Below are 15,886 nucleotides of genomic sequence, written 5' to 3'. Positions count from 1 at the left end.
CACCTTTTAGCTTACCAACAGCCTCCCGCAGCTCAGCCACCTGCTGCTGGAGGTCCTGCACTAGGGCACATCGAGCACAGCCCCGTCCATTGCGCACCCTCTCCTGAAGAGACCAGTCAAGGCAGTTTCTACAATCCAAAGTCTGCACCGCAACCTCCCCTCTCATGGGCTCTGTCTGGGTGCCTGCACTCGCCACCTCTGGGGCAGCCACAGCAGCGCTCCCAGAGCGGGCCCTGCTCCTGAGACGAGTGCTCACCATCCTGCTCGCTGCCCTTAGCTTCTCCATGACCCACGGTTAACTGATTATTCCAGCTGGGTACAGGGTGCACCTTGAAAATGCACATTGCACTCAATTTCTCTTTATTTCTTTCAAACAGGGACTTAAGGGCGATAAAGGAGAATCCAGAGATGTAAGTGTGGCGTCACTTCCTCCTTGTTTTGAAATACTCTTCTGTTGGCTGTGTCACATGTCTCTTTTTTCCCCTTTTTCTCTCTCTTTCATTTTGTTTTCTAAAGCAATGTGCGCTTGTGCGGAACATCAAGGACAAATGCCGTGAGTACATCAGTGCTTTGCTAAATCCCTGCCTCTACCCTCACGTGCCCGTCACGTTACACAGATGGCACTGACCAAACTCCTTCCTTTACTTTTTCACAGCTTGCTGCTATGGTAAGTCACCTTCAGCCCTTTCAACCCCAGTGTGACTGCGTGTCACAGTTGTTGCTCTCTCCATGTATGTGCTATGAATGATTTACCCCTGCTGAGGACATGGTCCTTGCACCCTGACAGCTGTGTGGGGCGCTGTTTGTTCCCAACGCGTGTTTCTGGCAGGTCCCAAGGAGTGCCCTGTCTTCCCAACGGAGCTGGCCTTCGCTATCGACACCTCCTCGGGTGTCGTGAGGGAGGTTTTCAACAGGATGAAGCAAACTGTGCTCAGAGTGGTCAACAACTTAACCATCGCCGAAAGCAACTGTCCTCGGGGTGCCCGGGTGGCTCTGGTCACCTACAACAACGAGGTCACCACGGAGATCCGCTTTGCTGATGCCAGGAAGAAATCAAGCCTCCTCCAGCAGATCCAAAACTTCCAGGCGACCCTGACGACGAAGCCACGCAGCCTGGAGACTGCCATGTCCTTCGTGGCCAGGAATACATTCAAGCGTGCCCGGAGCGGCTTTCTCATGAGGAAGGTGGCTGTCTTCTTCAGCAACGGGGACACAAGAGCCTCCCCGCAGCTCAACGATGCTGTGCTCAAACTCTACGATGCCGGGGTCATGCCAGTGTTCCTAACCAGCAGACAGGACCCGGTTCTCGCCAGAGCTTTGGAGGTTGGGGATCATTCACCCTTTCTTTCATTTTTGGCTTATGAGCTCAGTCTGGTTTGCTGGGGACATTGACAGTGTTTGTGCCTACAGCTGGTGGGTGGCTTCTGTAGCCTTTTCAAGTGCTTTGCTCCGAGAACGTGTTGCTGAACAAACTCACCCAGCACAAGTCCTTCCCTGTGAGGGTGCTGAGGCGCTGGCACAGGGTGCCCAGAGGAGCTGTGGCTGCCCCATCCCTGGCAGTGTTCAAGGCCAGGTTGGACACCGGGGCTTGGAGCAACCTGCTCTAGTGGGAGAGTCCCTATAGGAGAAAGGTCTGACAGAAAGGCAGAGGGTGGGAAGTACATTAGCTTTGCTGTCAGAGGGAGAGAGATTTAAAGCAACAAAGAAAACCCAGGAGAGCATGTTGAGCAGTGGTTCAAGTGCTTGACCCTTTTCTTGGGGTTTTTGTCTCTAAACTAGTCTCACTAACGGGTGTTGGGACATTACAGCCCTCCAAAGGGGATCCACCAAAAGACGCATGCTGAGTAGAGAATCTCCTAGAGTTGTGGATTGCCCTCTCCTGCTCTGAGCTGAAAATAACAGGAGGCATCATTACTAACACCATGTTTTTCTGTTTGCATCAAACCAGATCAACAACACAGCGGTTGGACATGCAATTGTTCTTCCAGCCAGTGGCAGTCAGCTGAATGAAACTATCCAGAGGCTCTTGACTTGTCACATTTGTCTGGGTAAAGCATCCAATTTCTCCTCTAGACAATGCCAGATCCTTCTGGTCACGCAGCAGTCGGTTGTCAGTGGTGCCGAAGGGAAGCCCAATTGGGAGTCAGCTCTTTTGCTGCTGAAGACAAGGCATTCATCTTCTTAGGCTGAGCAGGAAGCATTGGCATAGTGAACGAGGCTTGCTGGGCGTTCTCCTCTTTGTAAAGAGAAGCTCCTTTTTTTGGCTGGTTCCCAGTTTTACATCCCAAATAGCAATAGCTAAATGCTATAAAATATGGCCTTCTGCCATTTATGACAGAGTGCTGCAGGGCTCCCTTTGGAAAAAGGAGCATGTAAAAATAGTAAACTCATACTTAAGTGTGTTTTGGGATGAAATGACTTCGGTATCAAGTAATGGACCAGTGAATATTCACAGCTTGATAGTATTTCATATGACACGAGATTTTTACAATGGTGAGAGGGGGTTATCTTCAGTTCCTCCAGGTTAAACCTACTATATTTCTTCCCTAGATGTGTGTGACCCTGATCCCGTCTGTGGTTTTGGTAGTCAGAGACCTGTATTCAGAGACAGAAGGGCAGCTCCAACAGATGTAGACACTGACATAGCCTTCATCATGGATAGCTCAGAGTCCACCACCCCTCTGCAGTTCAATGAGATGAAGAAGTACATTTCCCACCTCGTAAGTAACCTGGAAATCAGCTCTGAGCCAAAAGTATCCCAGCACCATGCAAGAGTGGCAGTTCTCCAGCAAGCTCCTTATGAGTATGAAACCAACTCAAGCTTCCCACCGGTAAAAACTGAGTTTTCACTAACTGATTATGGGTCCAAAGAGAAGATCATTAATTACCTGCACAACCAAATGGCCCAGCTCCATGGCACCAGGGCTACAGGAAGTGCGATTGAACACACAATGGCTCATGTTTTTGAAAGTGCACCAAACCCTCGGGATATAAAAGTCATAGTTCTGATGATGACCGGAAAAGTGAATAAACAAGAACTTGAGTACCTGCAGAAGGTTGTTACCAGTGCAAAATGCAAAGGGTACTTCTTTGTTGTCTTGGGCATTGGCAGGAAGGTGGATGTCAAGAATATCTATAGCCTAGCTAGTGAACCAAATGATGTGTTCTTCAAATTGGTCGATAAACCAGGGGAGCTTCATGAAGAGCCCTTACTACGCTTTGGGAGACTGCTGCCGTCTTTTATCAGAAGTAAGTATCACATCCTGCAGCCAAAGTGTTATGGAAGGGGCAACATGTGACTTCAGAGGGGTTAATCTGCCAGGTTTGGTCTATCAGCCTGACCTTTGGGCAGTGGATCCCGCTGAAGTCACGTCTCTTTTTATATGCTCTGTACTCTCTGGTCTGTTTGTTGCTGCTCTGCTTAGTTGAGCATATCTGGGTTTTGTTCACTGTCCACTTCCTAGCCCATCCTATGTGATCTGTTGGTCCGCCAGGTAGTGTGTGCAGTTCTGTCTTGTTTGGCTTGGTCACCATGGGCTCACTTCTGGGATGTGACCTAATCCTGCCTGGCTCGCCAGTCACACCGGCAACACGTCCCATAAGGTCTGGTCCTGCTGGGGCTCTTGGTCCTCTGCAGCCTGCCAGCACTCCCCCTGCGCTCCCTGAACACCCAGCAAGTCTTTCTTCCCAGCTGCAGCATAAGTGTCATGTCTAGCAGACATGGGGATGGCTCAGGCTGAGATCCGGAGTTGCTCTGTGCAGAATGAAGGACCAGATGAGCAAGATTCTTTGCTCAGGGTTAAATAATGCTGCTGTGTTTGGGATTGTGCCTTGGAAATTTGCATCTTGGCTTAGCTAGAAACCCTGGGCTGGATCTCCAGCTGCAGCCAACTGCTAGAGATCCTCCATAGACCTGGCCAGTGAAGACAAGAGTTGGGCCTTTATTAAGAAAGCTAGTCTTATCAAAAAAGCCCTGAAAACCAGTCTACTGGGGCAGTAACCCCTTGATTCAGGAATGTCTTGCACTAAATAAGAAGCAAGCATGAGAACATCTTTCCATGGAAATAAACGTTTAGGTTTTCAGTTTGCTTTTTCCATTTACTGCTTACAGGGGTCCTGGAAAATTCTGATGTTAAGTGTGTGGTTGGAAGTGCCTGGTTATAAGCAAGCTGTTCACGTGTGACACACATACACCCGCTGGTATCTTACAGTTAGTCCTGTCATGTTTGTAAATCAGAATAACAGTTCTCCCAGGCCAGGATTCTGCAGTAGCTGCACTAAACATATTCCATAGCTTTGAGCAGAGCAAGCAAGAAGAGTTGTTTTATTTAAAAATCAATGGAGAAATAGATGTAATGTGGTTTGGTAGGTAACCACCATGCTCAACATCAGCGTTTAATGATATCCTCTCTCTGTCTCTAGGTGACTTTGCTTTCTACCTGTCTCCAGAGCTAAGGAAACAGTGCGAGTGGCTCCAGAATGACCAGCAAGCCAAGAGCCAGAGCCTCGGGCACACTGGGCAGAAAGCAGTGTAAGCAGTGGTTTGTCTGCAAGAGAATGAGCTTTGCTAACTCCTGTCTGGGGGAGAAGCCTTCACTTCCCACTCCATCTTTGGACACGAAGAAAAAGCAACTTCAGTGCTAACAATCAGGATTATCAGCATTTTACTAGTTCCTTTAGTGCTGGTTCAAAAGAGCCATAGATATATCTATCACCTTCTAGAGAAAGGTAGACAAGTACACATATCATTTAAAGTTTGGGTAATTTAACCTGTATGTGTGAGGACATGAAGGAGGTATATGCTACTGTCATCATGCAGGTCAGTAATTCCAGAAATTAATGTTATTTTGGGATTTTCCACTCAGTGAGCTATTTCCACAGGCTGGGCTGCCCTGGACTACCTGATACACAGGATCCATCATAGACTAGTTTCTAAACAGAAATGAAAGCTGGTGTCACTGAGATTCATTCATTGCTGGCACAGAGCTGTCCTGGCTTTAGAAGGTCAAGCCCCTGGAAATCAGACATGCTACAGATCTGTCTACTGAATTCACTCTTACATGTGTCGAGTTGATGTATAGGCCAACTTGTGCCCCAAGTGATAGGCACTTTTCATTGCTTGGCTGTGGGCATGTCTAAAGCTGGCAAAGACTATTGACCTTGGGGGTAAGGGGATAGTGGATGTGTTCTTGCTAATGGTTTCCATGTCAAATCCTCTCCAGTTCCAAAATTCTGCTTAAAGAGGGGTTGGAAAAAAGCCACAGCAGCTGTTTGTGCTTTCACAGGTACGTGGCACCCAACGTGACCATGAGCCGGACCCCCAATGCCAGCAGCACCACGGTCAGTGTGAGCATCAAGCCTGTTGCAAGCACCAACACCCGTGCCAGAACCACCACTGCCAGCACCACAGCTCAGAGCAGAGCCGCTGACCACACCACCGCCAGCACCGTGGTCCAGGCGAACGCCACCACCACCGCGGTCCAGGCAAGCACCACCGGCCATGCCAAAGCCACCGGCCGCGCCACTGCCAACTCCACAGGCGCCGTGTCAGGAGGCAGGAGAAGACAAGGTACGTGGAAGGCTGTCCCCACACGCACCGTGCCTCTCGCTGGTCTGCACCACGCTGAGTTGTGGCTTCTTTTGCTCTCTGAGGGCATTTTCCTACGGGAAATGCCACTGAGAGGCCAGATTTCAGGCTTTAGGTGCAAACCGGGAAATCTGCGCTTGTTGGGGGTTAAAGGTTTGTCAACTCGTGCTGAGGATTTTGTGCCAAACCAGGTGGGAGACATCCTGCCTCTGAGCAAAACACAAACAGGACATGTAAATCTGGCAGTGTTCAAGGCCAGGTTGGACAGAGCCTTGAGCAACCCGGTCTTGGGAAGGTGTCACTGCCCGTGGCAGGGTGGGTGGCACCTTTCCAACCCAAACCATTCTGTGAGATACGAGACAATCCATCATCTGCTGCTCAGCTCAGTAGTGCAGCAACAGACACTTCTCTGTCCAGTATATCCTATTTGCTTTCTATATTTTCCTTGTAGCATTACCCCCTTGGCTAAATCTTGCTATTTATGGTGGTTCACACAGTGGCATTGTGTGAATTCTCTGTCAGCTAATACGAATAGTTCAATTAGTTCACCACTGAAACGGTGTGTGGAGACCTATTTGGGAATGCTGAAACTTCTGTGTGTGAGCACAGTTCGTGTAAAGGGGGTTTCCCATGTGTTTTTGCGAGGGGGTGCAGGCAGATCTGCACTGGCTGAATGAGCAGCAAAGAACATGTGCCATAGCATTGGGACACTTCACCAGTCAATGAATGCATGTCCCCATGTAAATAATAAATGCAAAGCAATAAATAAAAGCAGTCGGCTGTTTTGGGTTGGACATGTGAGACAGAGAAGTCAGAACCTGGTCTGCATATGCCACAACTGCCCGTAGACAGATTTATTTGCTGTGGACTGGGAAGGAGATCTCGCAGCACCGAGACCCTTCCTTGAGATCCTTCCTCTTCGAGTCCTTGCTTAATGTTTCTTCTGATCTTGCTTTGCAGCAAAGAGCCACGACATCCAGATCACAGATGTCACTGAGCACAGTGCCAGGCTGCGCTGGGCCAGCCCTGAGCCACACAGTGCCCACACCTTCGAGATCTCCATCACCTCTGCGCATGACCACTCGCTCGTGCAGAGCCAAAACCTGACAGGCACTGAGCATATCATCCACGGGCTCAGGAGTGGGCAGAAATACCTTGTCGTCATTACCGGCTACCAGAAATCCCAACCCAGAGTGACGTACACAGGGACGTTCAGCACGAGTGAGTATCTCTAGAGGAAAACACACAAACATCCGTGTGTTCATCAAATGGGCACGAAAAACGGGGGGCAAACCCTCACCCAAAAGACAAAGAAGAGATTAAATGGAGAGCTTAGTCCTTTGGGGATTCAAGCTCCGTGTGTCCAGATCAGATGTAAACCTCACCAAACACTTTGGCATGGCCAAAAGTTGCTGTGTAAGACACAGCTAAGTTGTTTGGGGGTGGTTTTTTCCCTCTGGCTTGGCACAGAGGTGACTTGGCTTGGTGCTGTGGAGAAGTTTGCACTGGGCCTGCCAGTGCTGGCATCTCAGAGCCAGTTTCAGTGCCCATGAAGAGCCTTGCCATTAGCTTCAGTGGGTTTGGACCAGGTCTGAAGCCTCTTACCTTCAAGAGCAATAAACATGCCCACAAAAATGTTGAGAAAAGACATCAGTGCGTAGAAGTAACATTTTCATGTGCCGAGCTGGAGCTCTTAATGCCCAGGGAAGATGCATTCCCGTAGAGTAAATGTAGAACAAGAACAAAGGGGGTAGGCAGTGGTGACACTCTTTGCCTACCAGCTGTGACCTAGGTGCTGGGTAGGACTGGCCCCTCTGCCCCCCAACCCACACCCCTACTGTCAGCAGAAAAAAGCAAATCCAACCCTTCCTGTGGCTGCAGCCTCCTCCAGCCCCATGGAAAATGAGCCACAGGGTTCCCTGAGCAGGGATACAATAGGCTGCAGTTGTGCAGAACATGATCCATATGAACCATGTTCTTCTTTCCATCGCAAGTGATGATCCTCAACAGTATAGTTCCTAGAGGGATGGGAGGAGTCTGAGGGGCATGTAATGCATGGACAGTCCTTGAGGGCTGCAGGGGAACAAGAGAAGATCCACCATGGACTGTTTGCTCCCCTGGAGGATGCCATTGTTTTCTGCCATCTCTAGGGCCAGAGGAGCAAAGCTAAACTAGCTACAGAGAGGCCATGTCCAACTCCTTAAAAGCCCCTCCACAATCACATGCTGTGGGGTGAGTGGGGGCCATCCAAAGCCCGTGTGAGGCCCTGGGGATGCTTCTTTGCAGTGACCCCCGAGGATGAGCCCCATTGCACAGCAGAGCTGCCAGCTGAGGACACCAAGCCAGCTACCTCTAATACACATCTCTGACCTGTATGTGCTGGGGGGAACAGGTCCAGACCTGACTCCTGCAGCCTTGTGTGTGTCCCCTCTGCTGGAGCTGGGGCCGGTGGGTTTGGTTATGACTGTGCTGAGGGCGCTGCTGCAGACCCCTTTCCCCTTGGCTGACCCATCTGCTTCTTCCCCCCAGAGACCCCAGCGCAGCCCAAGGTGTCCGTGGCCAACATGATGCTCAACACAGAGCCACTCGAAGGGCCTGAGAGTCGTGAGTATGGGCAGTGGTGGGATTGCTGGGCTGGAGGGGCTCTGCCAGGACCCCACTGAGAGCCTAGCCACTTGCACCCATCTTGCCCTTGCCTGCTTCTGAACCCAGAGCCAAGAGATCATGACCTAGATGACACCCTTGGCCATGCAGGTCTGAGCCCTGTATTTGAGTCTCTGCCCCGAGCTGGATCTAGAGCCCCTTGAAGTTGCTGTGAGCTTCATGGAGGACTCAAATTGGGTCCTGTTTCCATCACAGGGATGGGAGATGAGCCAGGGCCCAACCAGTGGCTACTTTCTGGGGGCAAGCTGTGCTCCATGGGCTCCCCAGCATGTGTGGACACAGAATATCACCTGATACTTTCTCCCTCTCTCCCCACTTGGGGTGAAGAATAGGTCTTGACTCACGGGTGTAACACACAGCTCTGAACAAGGGTTTGACCTATAGCCAGGGATCACAGGGGAGCTGGTGTCAAACTTCTGCCAAAATCTGGCTAACTGGTAGGTAACCCCTCTGGTTTCACCAGTCTGCCCGTGCCCTGCTTCTCTGCCACTAGTGGTAAGAGAAATCACCATCTTACTGAGTGGTAAGATAGTGCCCCTATCTAGTAAACTGCTGAATGAGCAAGATGTCAGTTCCCACTGTTAGTTAATCCTGTTAACCTGTGTTAACACCCCCTAATCACTGTACCTGTTAATATGTCATCTCATTGCTTTTATTGACGTTACATTAGCATTACACTCCTTGTACCATAAGTGCCAGACTGCAACCCTCCCCCCAAGGCTCTGGAAGGGCTTTCAGCCTTTGTGAAACAGCACAGCCTTGTTGCAGGCACCAACTATGGATCTGGCATCCAAACTTCATCCCTGAATCATCATTCTTACGTTTTTCTATAAGCATTTTGCTTGCACCATGGCTCATTTTTTTCCTGAGGTGATGTGGGAGCTCAGGGAGATGCTGCTGCTCAATGCATTCACCCAGCAAGAGCTGCAAAGCTGCTGTTTGGGGTATGGCTGCTCCCGCTGAAAGGGGTGAGCGTGGACCTCATGCCTGACTGGTGCTACCACTGGAGCTTGGTGCAGCGGAGGGTTTGAGGGCTTGCGCTCAGCAGGGACCGTCTCATTTCTGCCTTGCTGCATGTCCCATCATCCCCCCTTCCCATGTGTTCCCATTGGTTTGGTCCCTCTCCCTGACACGGATACCCCCTCGGAAGCCTTCACCTGGCTTGTCCCCCCCAGGTGACATCTGTTCCCATGGCTTTATCTAACCCCTTGTGTGCCAGTCCTTTGAGACAAGGTATGGTTAGGGCTGCCTGAAGGAAAATGGTTGCGCTCTGTGCTCAATCTGCGCTTCGATGCAGACCTCTCAATCTCAGTTTCTCCTGTTGACCCACTTGCAGCACAAGTCTCTGCCTGAGGATTTATGGCACACATCAGTCGGGGGGAAACATTCCCAGGGAATGCTACTCCAAAGCTTTTCAACAGGCTAAAGTCATTGAACAGGGCAGGGGTTTGGGCGGGGGGGGGGTTGTTCAGCTGAGTCTTCTCTGTTCCTCTGTGCAGCGGGAGAGACTCATGTGTAAATATTCTGATGGACCTTGGAGGAAGTCCCAAAATCTGCCCTCCTTATATAGGCAAAGCAGCTGCTCGTACGGGTGGCCTATCTCTGCTAATAAAAACTCTGCAATTTGGACCTAAATCATAATTTCTGGGCAGGAAAGGAATTTGTGTTTAAATCCTCATCAAGCCTGAAAGTGTTCCAGGTGCGGCTTTGCCTCGAGAGATAAACTGAACATACTTGAGGATTCAGAGCTACTGCCAAGACAAATAGCTTTGAGAATAAATGGGAGGAGTTGTGCGAGGGTCTCATCCCATGGGCACCAGCAGGGAGTAAGGGGCTCCCACCACCTTGGGCCATGGACGTGGGGCTTGGATGCACAAGGAAGTCAAGAGTGGGGAGACGCAAGCTGGAGGCTGGGGAAGGTTTGCATTCGGCAACAGGAATCACAGGACAAGGAAATGCCACCAGTCCTGTACCAGGCTCTTTTCCTTTCAATCTCTTTGCTTTTTCAGCTTTTAACCCTTCCAGAGTCACTTACCCTTTGCACCTTTTGACATGCAGATTGGCCAGACCCTTGCTTGCTGGACTTTGACATGGGCATGCAGTGCAAGGACTATCAGATTGTGTGGTTCTTTGACTACAAACACAAGATCTGCAGCCAGGGTTGGTATGGTGGCTGTGGTGGTAATGCAAATAGATTTGAGGCCGAAGCTGAGTGCATTAGCAAATGCTTAAAACCATGTAAGTACCACATGGGGGTTAATCCTTTTGTATTTTATTGTATTGTCAAGTAATATTTGGATCGGGGAGGAAACATCTTTAAAATCCAAACCCATGCCCTTTTTCCTCCAGCAGCAGCTGAGAAAACCATGCAGCAGCCACCTCTTGAGAAAAGATTATCATCAGGTAACACCCAAACCCCTCAGTTATCACAAGCCAAAGCAAAGCCATTATTTCACCTTGACCATTTCATAGCATGCACCACTCTTGTCCAATACAAGATCACCAGTAGTATAGACTTGGTTTGCATTTGCTCCTTGACACGACCATGCCCTACCATCTGCTTTGCATGATGCAGTCCCGTTGCATGCGTGTTGTCACACCAGGACTCGCTGGGTTTGCACAACCTGAGTGCAAACTGCAGCAAAACTGGTGGTTCGTGAAAGATTCAGATTTCCTGAGGAGCGGGAGGTGGCTGAGCTGGAGCACGGCTCGGCACCAGAGCAGTTTCTGTCATTGTTGCATGACCACCCAGTGCCACCATCTGCAGCGTGTCTTTGTTGAGAGGTCAAAGAATTGCACATGTTTCACTGCACGTAACCAAAACACTCGATGTAAAATCACTCCCTGGTTCTTGGGTCTCCTGCGGATGTTGTTCTTTGCACCAAAAGATGCAAATCAAAGTCAAGGGAGGAGCCCACAGGGAAATGGCAGTCATCTCCTCAAGGAGGTTCTGGAACAAGGGGCTGTGTTTGCAAACCTCTTCAGGACCTGGTGTGGAAGTAGAGACTTGAAATCACCTGTGTTGGTTCAGCAAGGGGTTGGGATGGGAACTTGACCCTAGCAAAGCCTTGCTGCAAGAGCAGCCTCTCCTCCTGTTGGTTTTTAAGGGTCCTTTGGCAGAGATGGTAGGCAAATGTAGGCGTGAAGCAGGCACTGGTACCTAATGGCAGAGCTTTAATCCTCACAGGGACGTGACAGGGCTTGAAGAGGCAAATGAAGGACCCCTCCCTCTCACTTGATTTTCTCAGGTGTATTTTAGGCTCCCCAGATTAGGCGGGGGAGCTTCTGTCACTGGCAGCAGTGTATCCTGAGTCCAGCTGTGTGCCCCTGCAGAACCATGCAGGCAAACGAGGAGGAGGCCACCACCAGCCATGGAGATAGATGCCTGGGGTGGCAGCTGCTTGCAAAAGGAGACTGTGAGGTGCTTCTGGGATGCAGGCAGACACCATGGACAAAGATCCGTTGGAAGCAGTGTGTGGCTTGTGCAGAAACCCACAGCTTCGGTCTTGAGCTGGGTTTTATCCTCACGGAGCAGGGAAGCCTCCCTGATGTGGTTTTCTCCAGAGGGCACGTGTTTCTGCTAGCCCCATCCCACAGCCCAGCCCTTCCTGATGGTTGTCACATGCCTCCATGATGCTTCCAGCAACTGTTGTTCAGACTTAAGTGAAATTTCATGATCTTGGCACCATTCTGCCCTGGGCGGATAGTCAAGAAAAGCAAGCGAGGGGCCCTGGAGGGATGCTCGTGTCTCTGCTGCCCTGCTCTATTTACCACTTCTTTCTCTTTTTGTTTGCTGCAAAAGCCACCACATCCCATTTGAAGCCTTTTAAATGCTGTGAAAACCTTTCATTATTGAATTTTTATATTTTATATAACAGATGTATCTCTATATATTTTCTTTACCATCACAAAATTAACTGTGGGTGCAACTGAGGAGTCCAGACACTTTTTCTCCATGGGGTGAGTTAAACCCCTGGGTTATAGTGGCTGTCCCCTTGTTTTGAACCCGACAGAGACAGTCACGGTGTAAAAACACATTTTAGCTCCCAAGTTCATTCTCTGCATCCATTCTTTGACATTTTTTTGGATAAGCTTTAATTTCATTCATTGTGCTTTGGGCTTGGTTAGTTTGTTTTTTGGGTGAGATGTTAGTTCAAATGCCACCCAGTGGTTCAGGCACAGGAGTTACCGGATGGTGCTTGCTGGTGCTCTGAAACTGGAGGGTGGCACCAGCCACCTGAGCAGGAAAAACGGAGGTTACAATGCAAATCAGTTTGCAGATTCTGTGATTGCAAGTTCCAAACTTGAAAAGAGAAATATAAAAAAGAAATCCTGCTTCAAAAAGCTGCATTTAGAGCAGGACGATGGGCAGGGTCATCCCTTCAGTCAGTATCCTCTCTCAGAAAAGATGTATTCCCAGCTCCTCCTGTCTAAAGAGCCAAACTCAGAGGACCACACCGTTGTTGTAGCAGCATCTGCTCGGTCACAGCAGGGAAAACAAGGGAAAATACAGTTAAAATGAGTGGGCAGAAAGGGTTTGGATGTCTGGCAGGATCTACCGAGAAGCACACGTGTGGCTGGGGTGCAAGGTCTGTGACACCATCTGGGCATCTCCATGTCCACCCTGGGAGCACCCTGCCCTGCTGCAGTGATCCTGGGCTCTGGGCAGCTTCCATGACCAGCCACAATTCCCTTTAAAGTAAGCCTGCCACCAGCACTTCCTTATTGCCCAGGCCTGTTGCCAGACCTGCTTTATAACTAGGATTTCAGGGATAATCTGCTGTGCCTGTTTCCTATGGAAACTTCAGAAGGGTTTAGCAAGCCTTTGCTTTCATCAGGCCCCAGAGAAAGTTGCTGGCAAACAAACCTTTCCATATATTCACCCTGTATCTGTATATTCTTCCCTATATTCATTTGTGGATATCCTGGGGCTCTGTTTCTGGTAGCACAGAGACCTGGTGAGATCTCTCAGCCCCTTGCAGTTACTGCCTGATTGCTTTTGGTTGTTGCCTGGGGTGGGCAGAATCACAGAAAGGTGAATATAAAGACATTATCTCACAAAATCCTGCCTTCATGTGAGTGGTCCAAGGGTCACAGCTGGTTCAGGCACCTTTGCTGTCACCAAAGAGCTGTTTCTGGGTGCCCTGTGTGATTACAAGGGGGCTCCTCACCACCTTTTCAGACAAGTCCTTTCATTACTTCCATTTCTGGCACCTGGTTTACAAAAGGCATGATCATAAGACAACATGATCAGAAGATAACTTCAAGACTTGGCTTTCCCCTGAGGGCACCGCTGGTGTGCTCTGTATGCAGTGATCTAGAAAAGAAGGTGGTAAAGGAATTCGTTTTCATGAATTAAAAGAGGGGCTCAAGCTGCAAACACCTTCCAGTGAGAGGAACTCCACACTTTGCCCTCAGTTGCTGGGTCTGCTTTACTGAACTGCTGGTTTAACTCGTGACGTGTGATTTTCACTCATGGCTGGGTCTGGACACAGCAGCTTGAAGCAGAAATGAGCATGAGACAAATGTGGGGGATCTGCCTGACTCAGGGCTCTGGTAGCAAAGCTTTAGCAGGACAAACCGTGATGGCTGGTGGGTTCCATGCCATGCTGAGCACAAGTGGGACGAGCTGCTCCTGCCTCCCGGTGTGCAGGGGATGCTGTGTCTGACTCGATGGGAAATTAATGGTTAATATCAGCTTTTTTTTTACTTTATTTTTTAAAATTTATTTGGCAATTTCAGTGTAACACATCCAGGACTTGGTTATTTGTTCCCTGATCACCAGCAAGAGGTGCAGGACACCGGGAGCTGCATGCGGTAGCACAGATTCCTCTTCTCAGAGAAAGCCAGTATTTTTAATGGGAAAATGATGGTGGCAATACTTTTTCCCTTGCAGCCCAGCCAGTCCTTTCTAAGGTCCAGGACCTGCCAACTCATTTCCTGCAAATCCAGGGGATATGCTGCACCCTTCCTTCATTTCAGCATCATTCCACGGATGCATGACAGCAACATGGCTGAGAGCTTGTAGTTCAGGGCTGATGACCTCAAAAGAAAGACCTTCTCTTTCTGCAGATAAAGGGATGGGATTTAGTCACAGGAGATGTGCAGAGTCTGTGCTGTGGTTGCCCTTTCTGAGCTTGCACATCAGCCCTGCTCGTGGGCATTGCGCTGCCATGCGGATACTTGCAGAGAGGCTGTGGTTCACCAGGAGTGTTATTGCTGACTTCTCTTGCTCCTGCTCTTACCCACAGTCATGGACATCTGTCGGCTGCAGAAAGACGAGGGGACCTGCAGGAACTTTGTGCTCAAGTGGTACTATGACCCTGCCACCAAGAGCTGTGCCCGCTTCTGGTACGGCGGCTGCGGCGGCAACGACAACAGGTTCAACACGCAGAAAGAATGTGAAAAGTTCTGTGTCCCTGGTAAGCAGCAAACATGCAGATGGGGAGGGGTCGGCCACGTCCCTGCTCTAGTGGAAGGTGTCCCTGCCCCTGGCAGGGGTTGGAGCTGGAGGAGCTTTAAGGTCCCTTCCAACACAAACCAGTCCGTGATGCTGTGATTTCCAGCCCAGTGCATGGCTGTAGTGAGCTTGCTTGTGCTGATCTGGACTCCACAGCAAGTCCTGGCAATAAACTCCTTTCCCTTCCCTCAATATCCTGCATCTTCTCATGCACGGAATAACCTCATTTATTTTCTCTTTCTCCATCAAACCTTTCCAGGTAACAGCCCCGGTGTGGTGACGACGATAGGAACATAGAGCCAGCGACCTGTCAACACATACCTCTGAGACAGCCAGAAGCATCGGCCGTTCCCACCCTACCCCTCTAGAAGCTAAGGGTATAGACTACCTTGCACTGTGCTATTTCATGCTTTTACTTCCAAGCAAACCTTGAAGAAAGCGTTTTGCTTCATGACCTATCAATATGGTGCTAAACTGTTCGTGGACTGAGTGCTACGTGTGTCCAGGTTATATTGTATAGCTTCAACATTACCAAATATTTACCTAATTGCAGATGGTTCTTGTCTCTCAATGTGTCTCTAAATTCCCCTTTCTCCTCGATCCGGCAGTCGGCCTCTCTCAGGCACCATGAAAATGAGACAAAAAGGAAAAACCCATTATAACAATTTCACTGCCACTGTTACACGCTTGCTTTTACTGTTCTCATAATGGAGCAAAATGCTGCAGGGAAGCCCTCGTGTAAGAGAGAAGCTGATTCTGATAAACAAGTGGTTCCATTTTTCATTCTTCCTTGGGTTTTGGTTTGTTTTTTCTTCTCCTTTTGCTGGATTACATTCCAGGCTGGATCTCCTGTAAGCATTTGTAACAGCCATCTGGCCAACCGAACCAGCAAGGAAAAGGCAGCAAGGTTTCAAATGCAAATGCACTGCTGGGACCAAGGCCTCAGTTAACTTTTCAATTGTGGTGTGGGATGCCCCTGGCACCCTTCTGATGTGTATGTTTTATAAAACACAAAGCAAAGCGATTGGGGAGGGGGGCAGTGGCGGGGGGGGGGTTTATTTTTATTGTGGAATCTGTGTCAGGAGTCTATACAAGAACTTCTGAATAAAGTCTAATGAGGTTTTGAGAAACTCGTGGGTTTGTCTGTGTAAAAGCCTTGGTGGGCACCACTGGAG

The 15,886-nt window shown here is 49.6% G+C and overlaps 1 protein-coding gene across 1 annotated transcript; it reads left to right on the top strand.

Moving 5' to 3' along the window:
• The first annotated feature begins 1,994 nt into the window (after positions 1-1,994).
• Positions 1,995-15,356, top strand: LOC104402850 (collagen alpha-3(VI) chain-like). Its single transcript, XM_010010834.1, has 10 exons — positions 1,995-2,048; positions 2,551-3,249; positions 4,423-4,531; positions 5,286-5,569; positions 6,548-6,780; positions 8,137-8,191; positions 10,310-10,489; positions 10,601-10,654; positions 14,503-14,673; positions 14,971-15,356. The coding sequence occupies exons 2-10, from the start codon at positions 2,655-2,657 to the stop codon at positions 15,006-15,008; spliced, it is 1,719 nt and encodes a 572-aa protein (XP_010009136.1). The 5' UTR covers positions 1,995-2,048; positions 2,551-2,654; the 3' UTR covers positions 15,009-15,356.
• Positions 15,357-15,886: the final 530 nt, after the last annotated feature.

Source organism: Nestor notabilis, unplaced genomic scaffold (genome assembly GCF_000696875.1).
Source record: "Nestor notabilis isolate BGI_N333 unplaced genomic scaffold, ASM69687v1 scaffold17033, whole genome shotgun sequence".
In the NCBI taxonomy this organism is placed as follows: Eukaryota; Metazoa; Chordata; class Aves; order Psittaciformes; family Psittacidae; genus Nestor; species Nestor notabilis.
Note: the sequence above shows the minus strand (reverse complement) of the source record. Positions and strands in the feature narration are given on the sequence as shown.

What these genes read in the sequence shown, in the direction of transcription:
- LOC104402850 (XM_010010834.1), top strand. Translation starts at nt 2,655, where the DNA reads ATGGATAGCTCAGAGTCCACCACCCCTCTGCAGTTCAATGAGATGAAG. An exon ending in GCTGCCGTCTTTTATCAGAA is followed by an intron (nt 3,250 to 4,422) that starts GTAAGTATCACA and finishes CTCTGTCTCTAG; the next exon opens with GTGACTTTGCTTTCTACCTG. An exon ending in TGAAAAGTTCTGTGTCCCTG is followed by an intron (nt 14,674 to 14,970) that starts GTAAGCAGCAAA and finishes AAACCTTTCCAG; the next exon opens with GTAACAGCCCCGGTGTGGTG.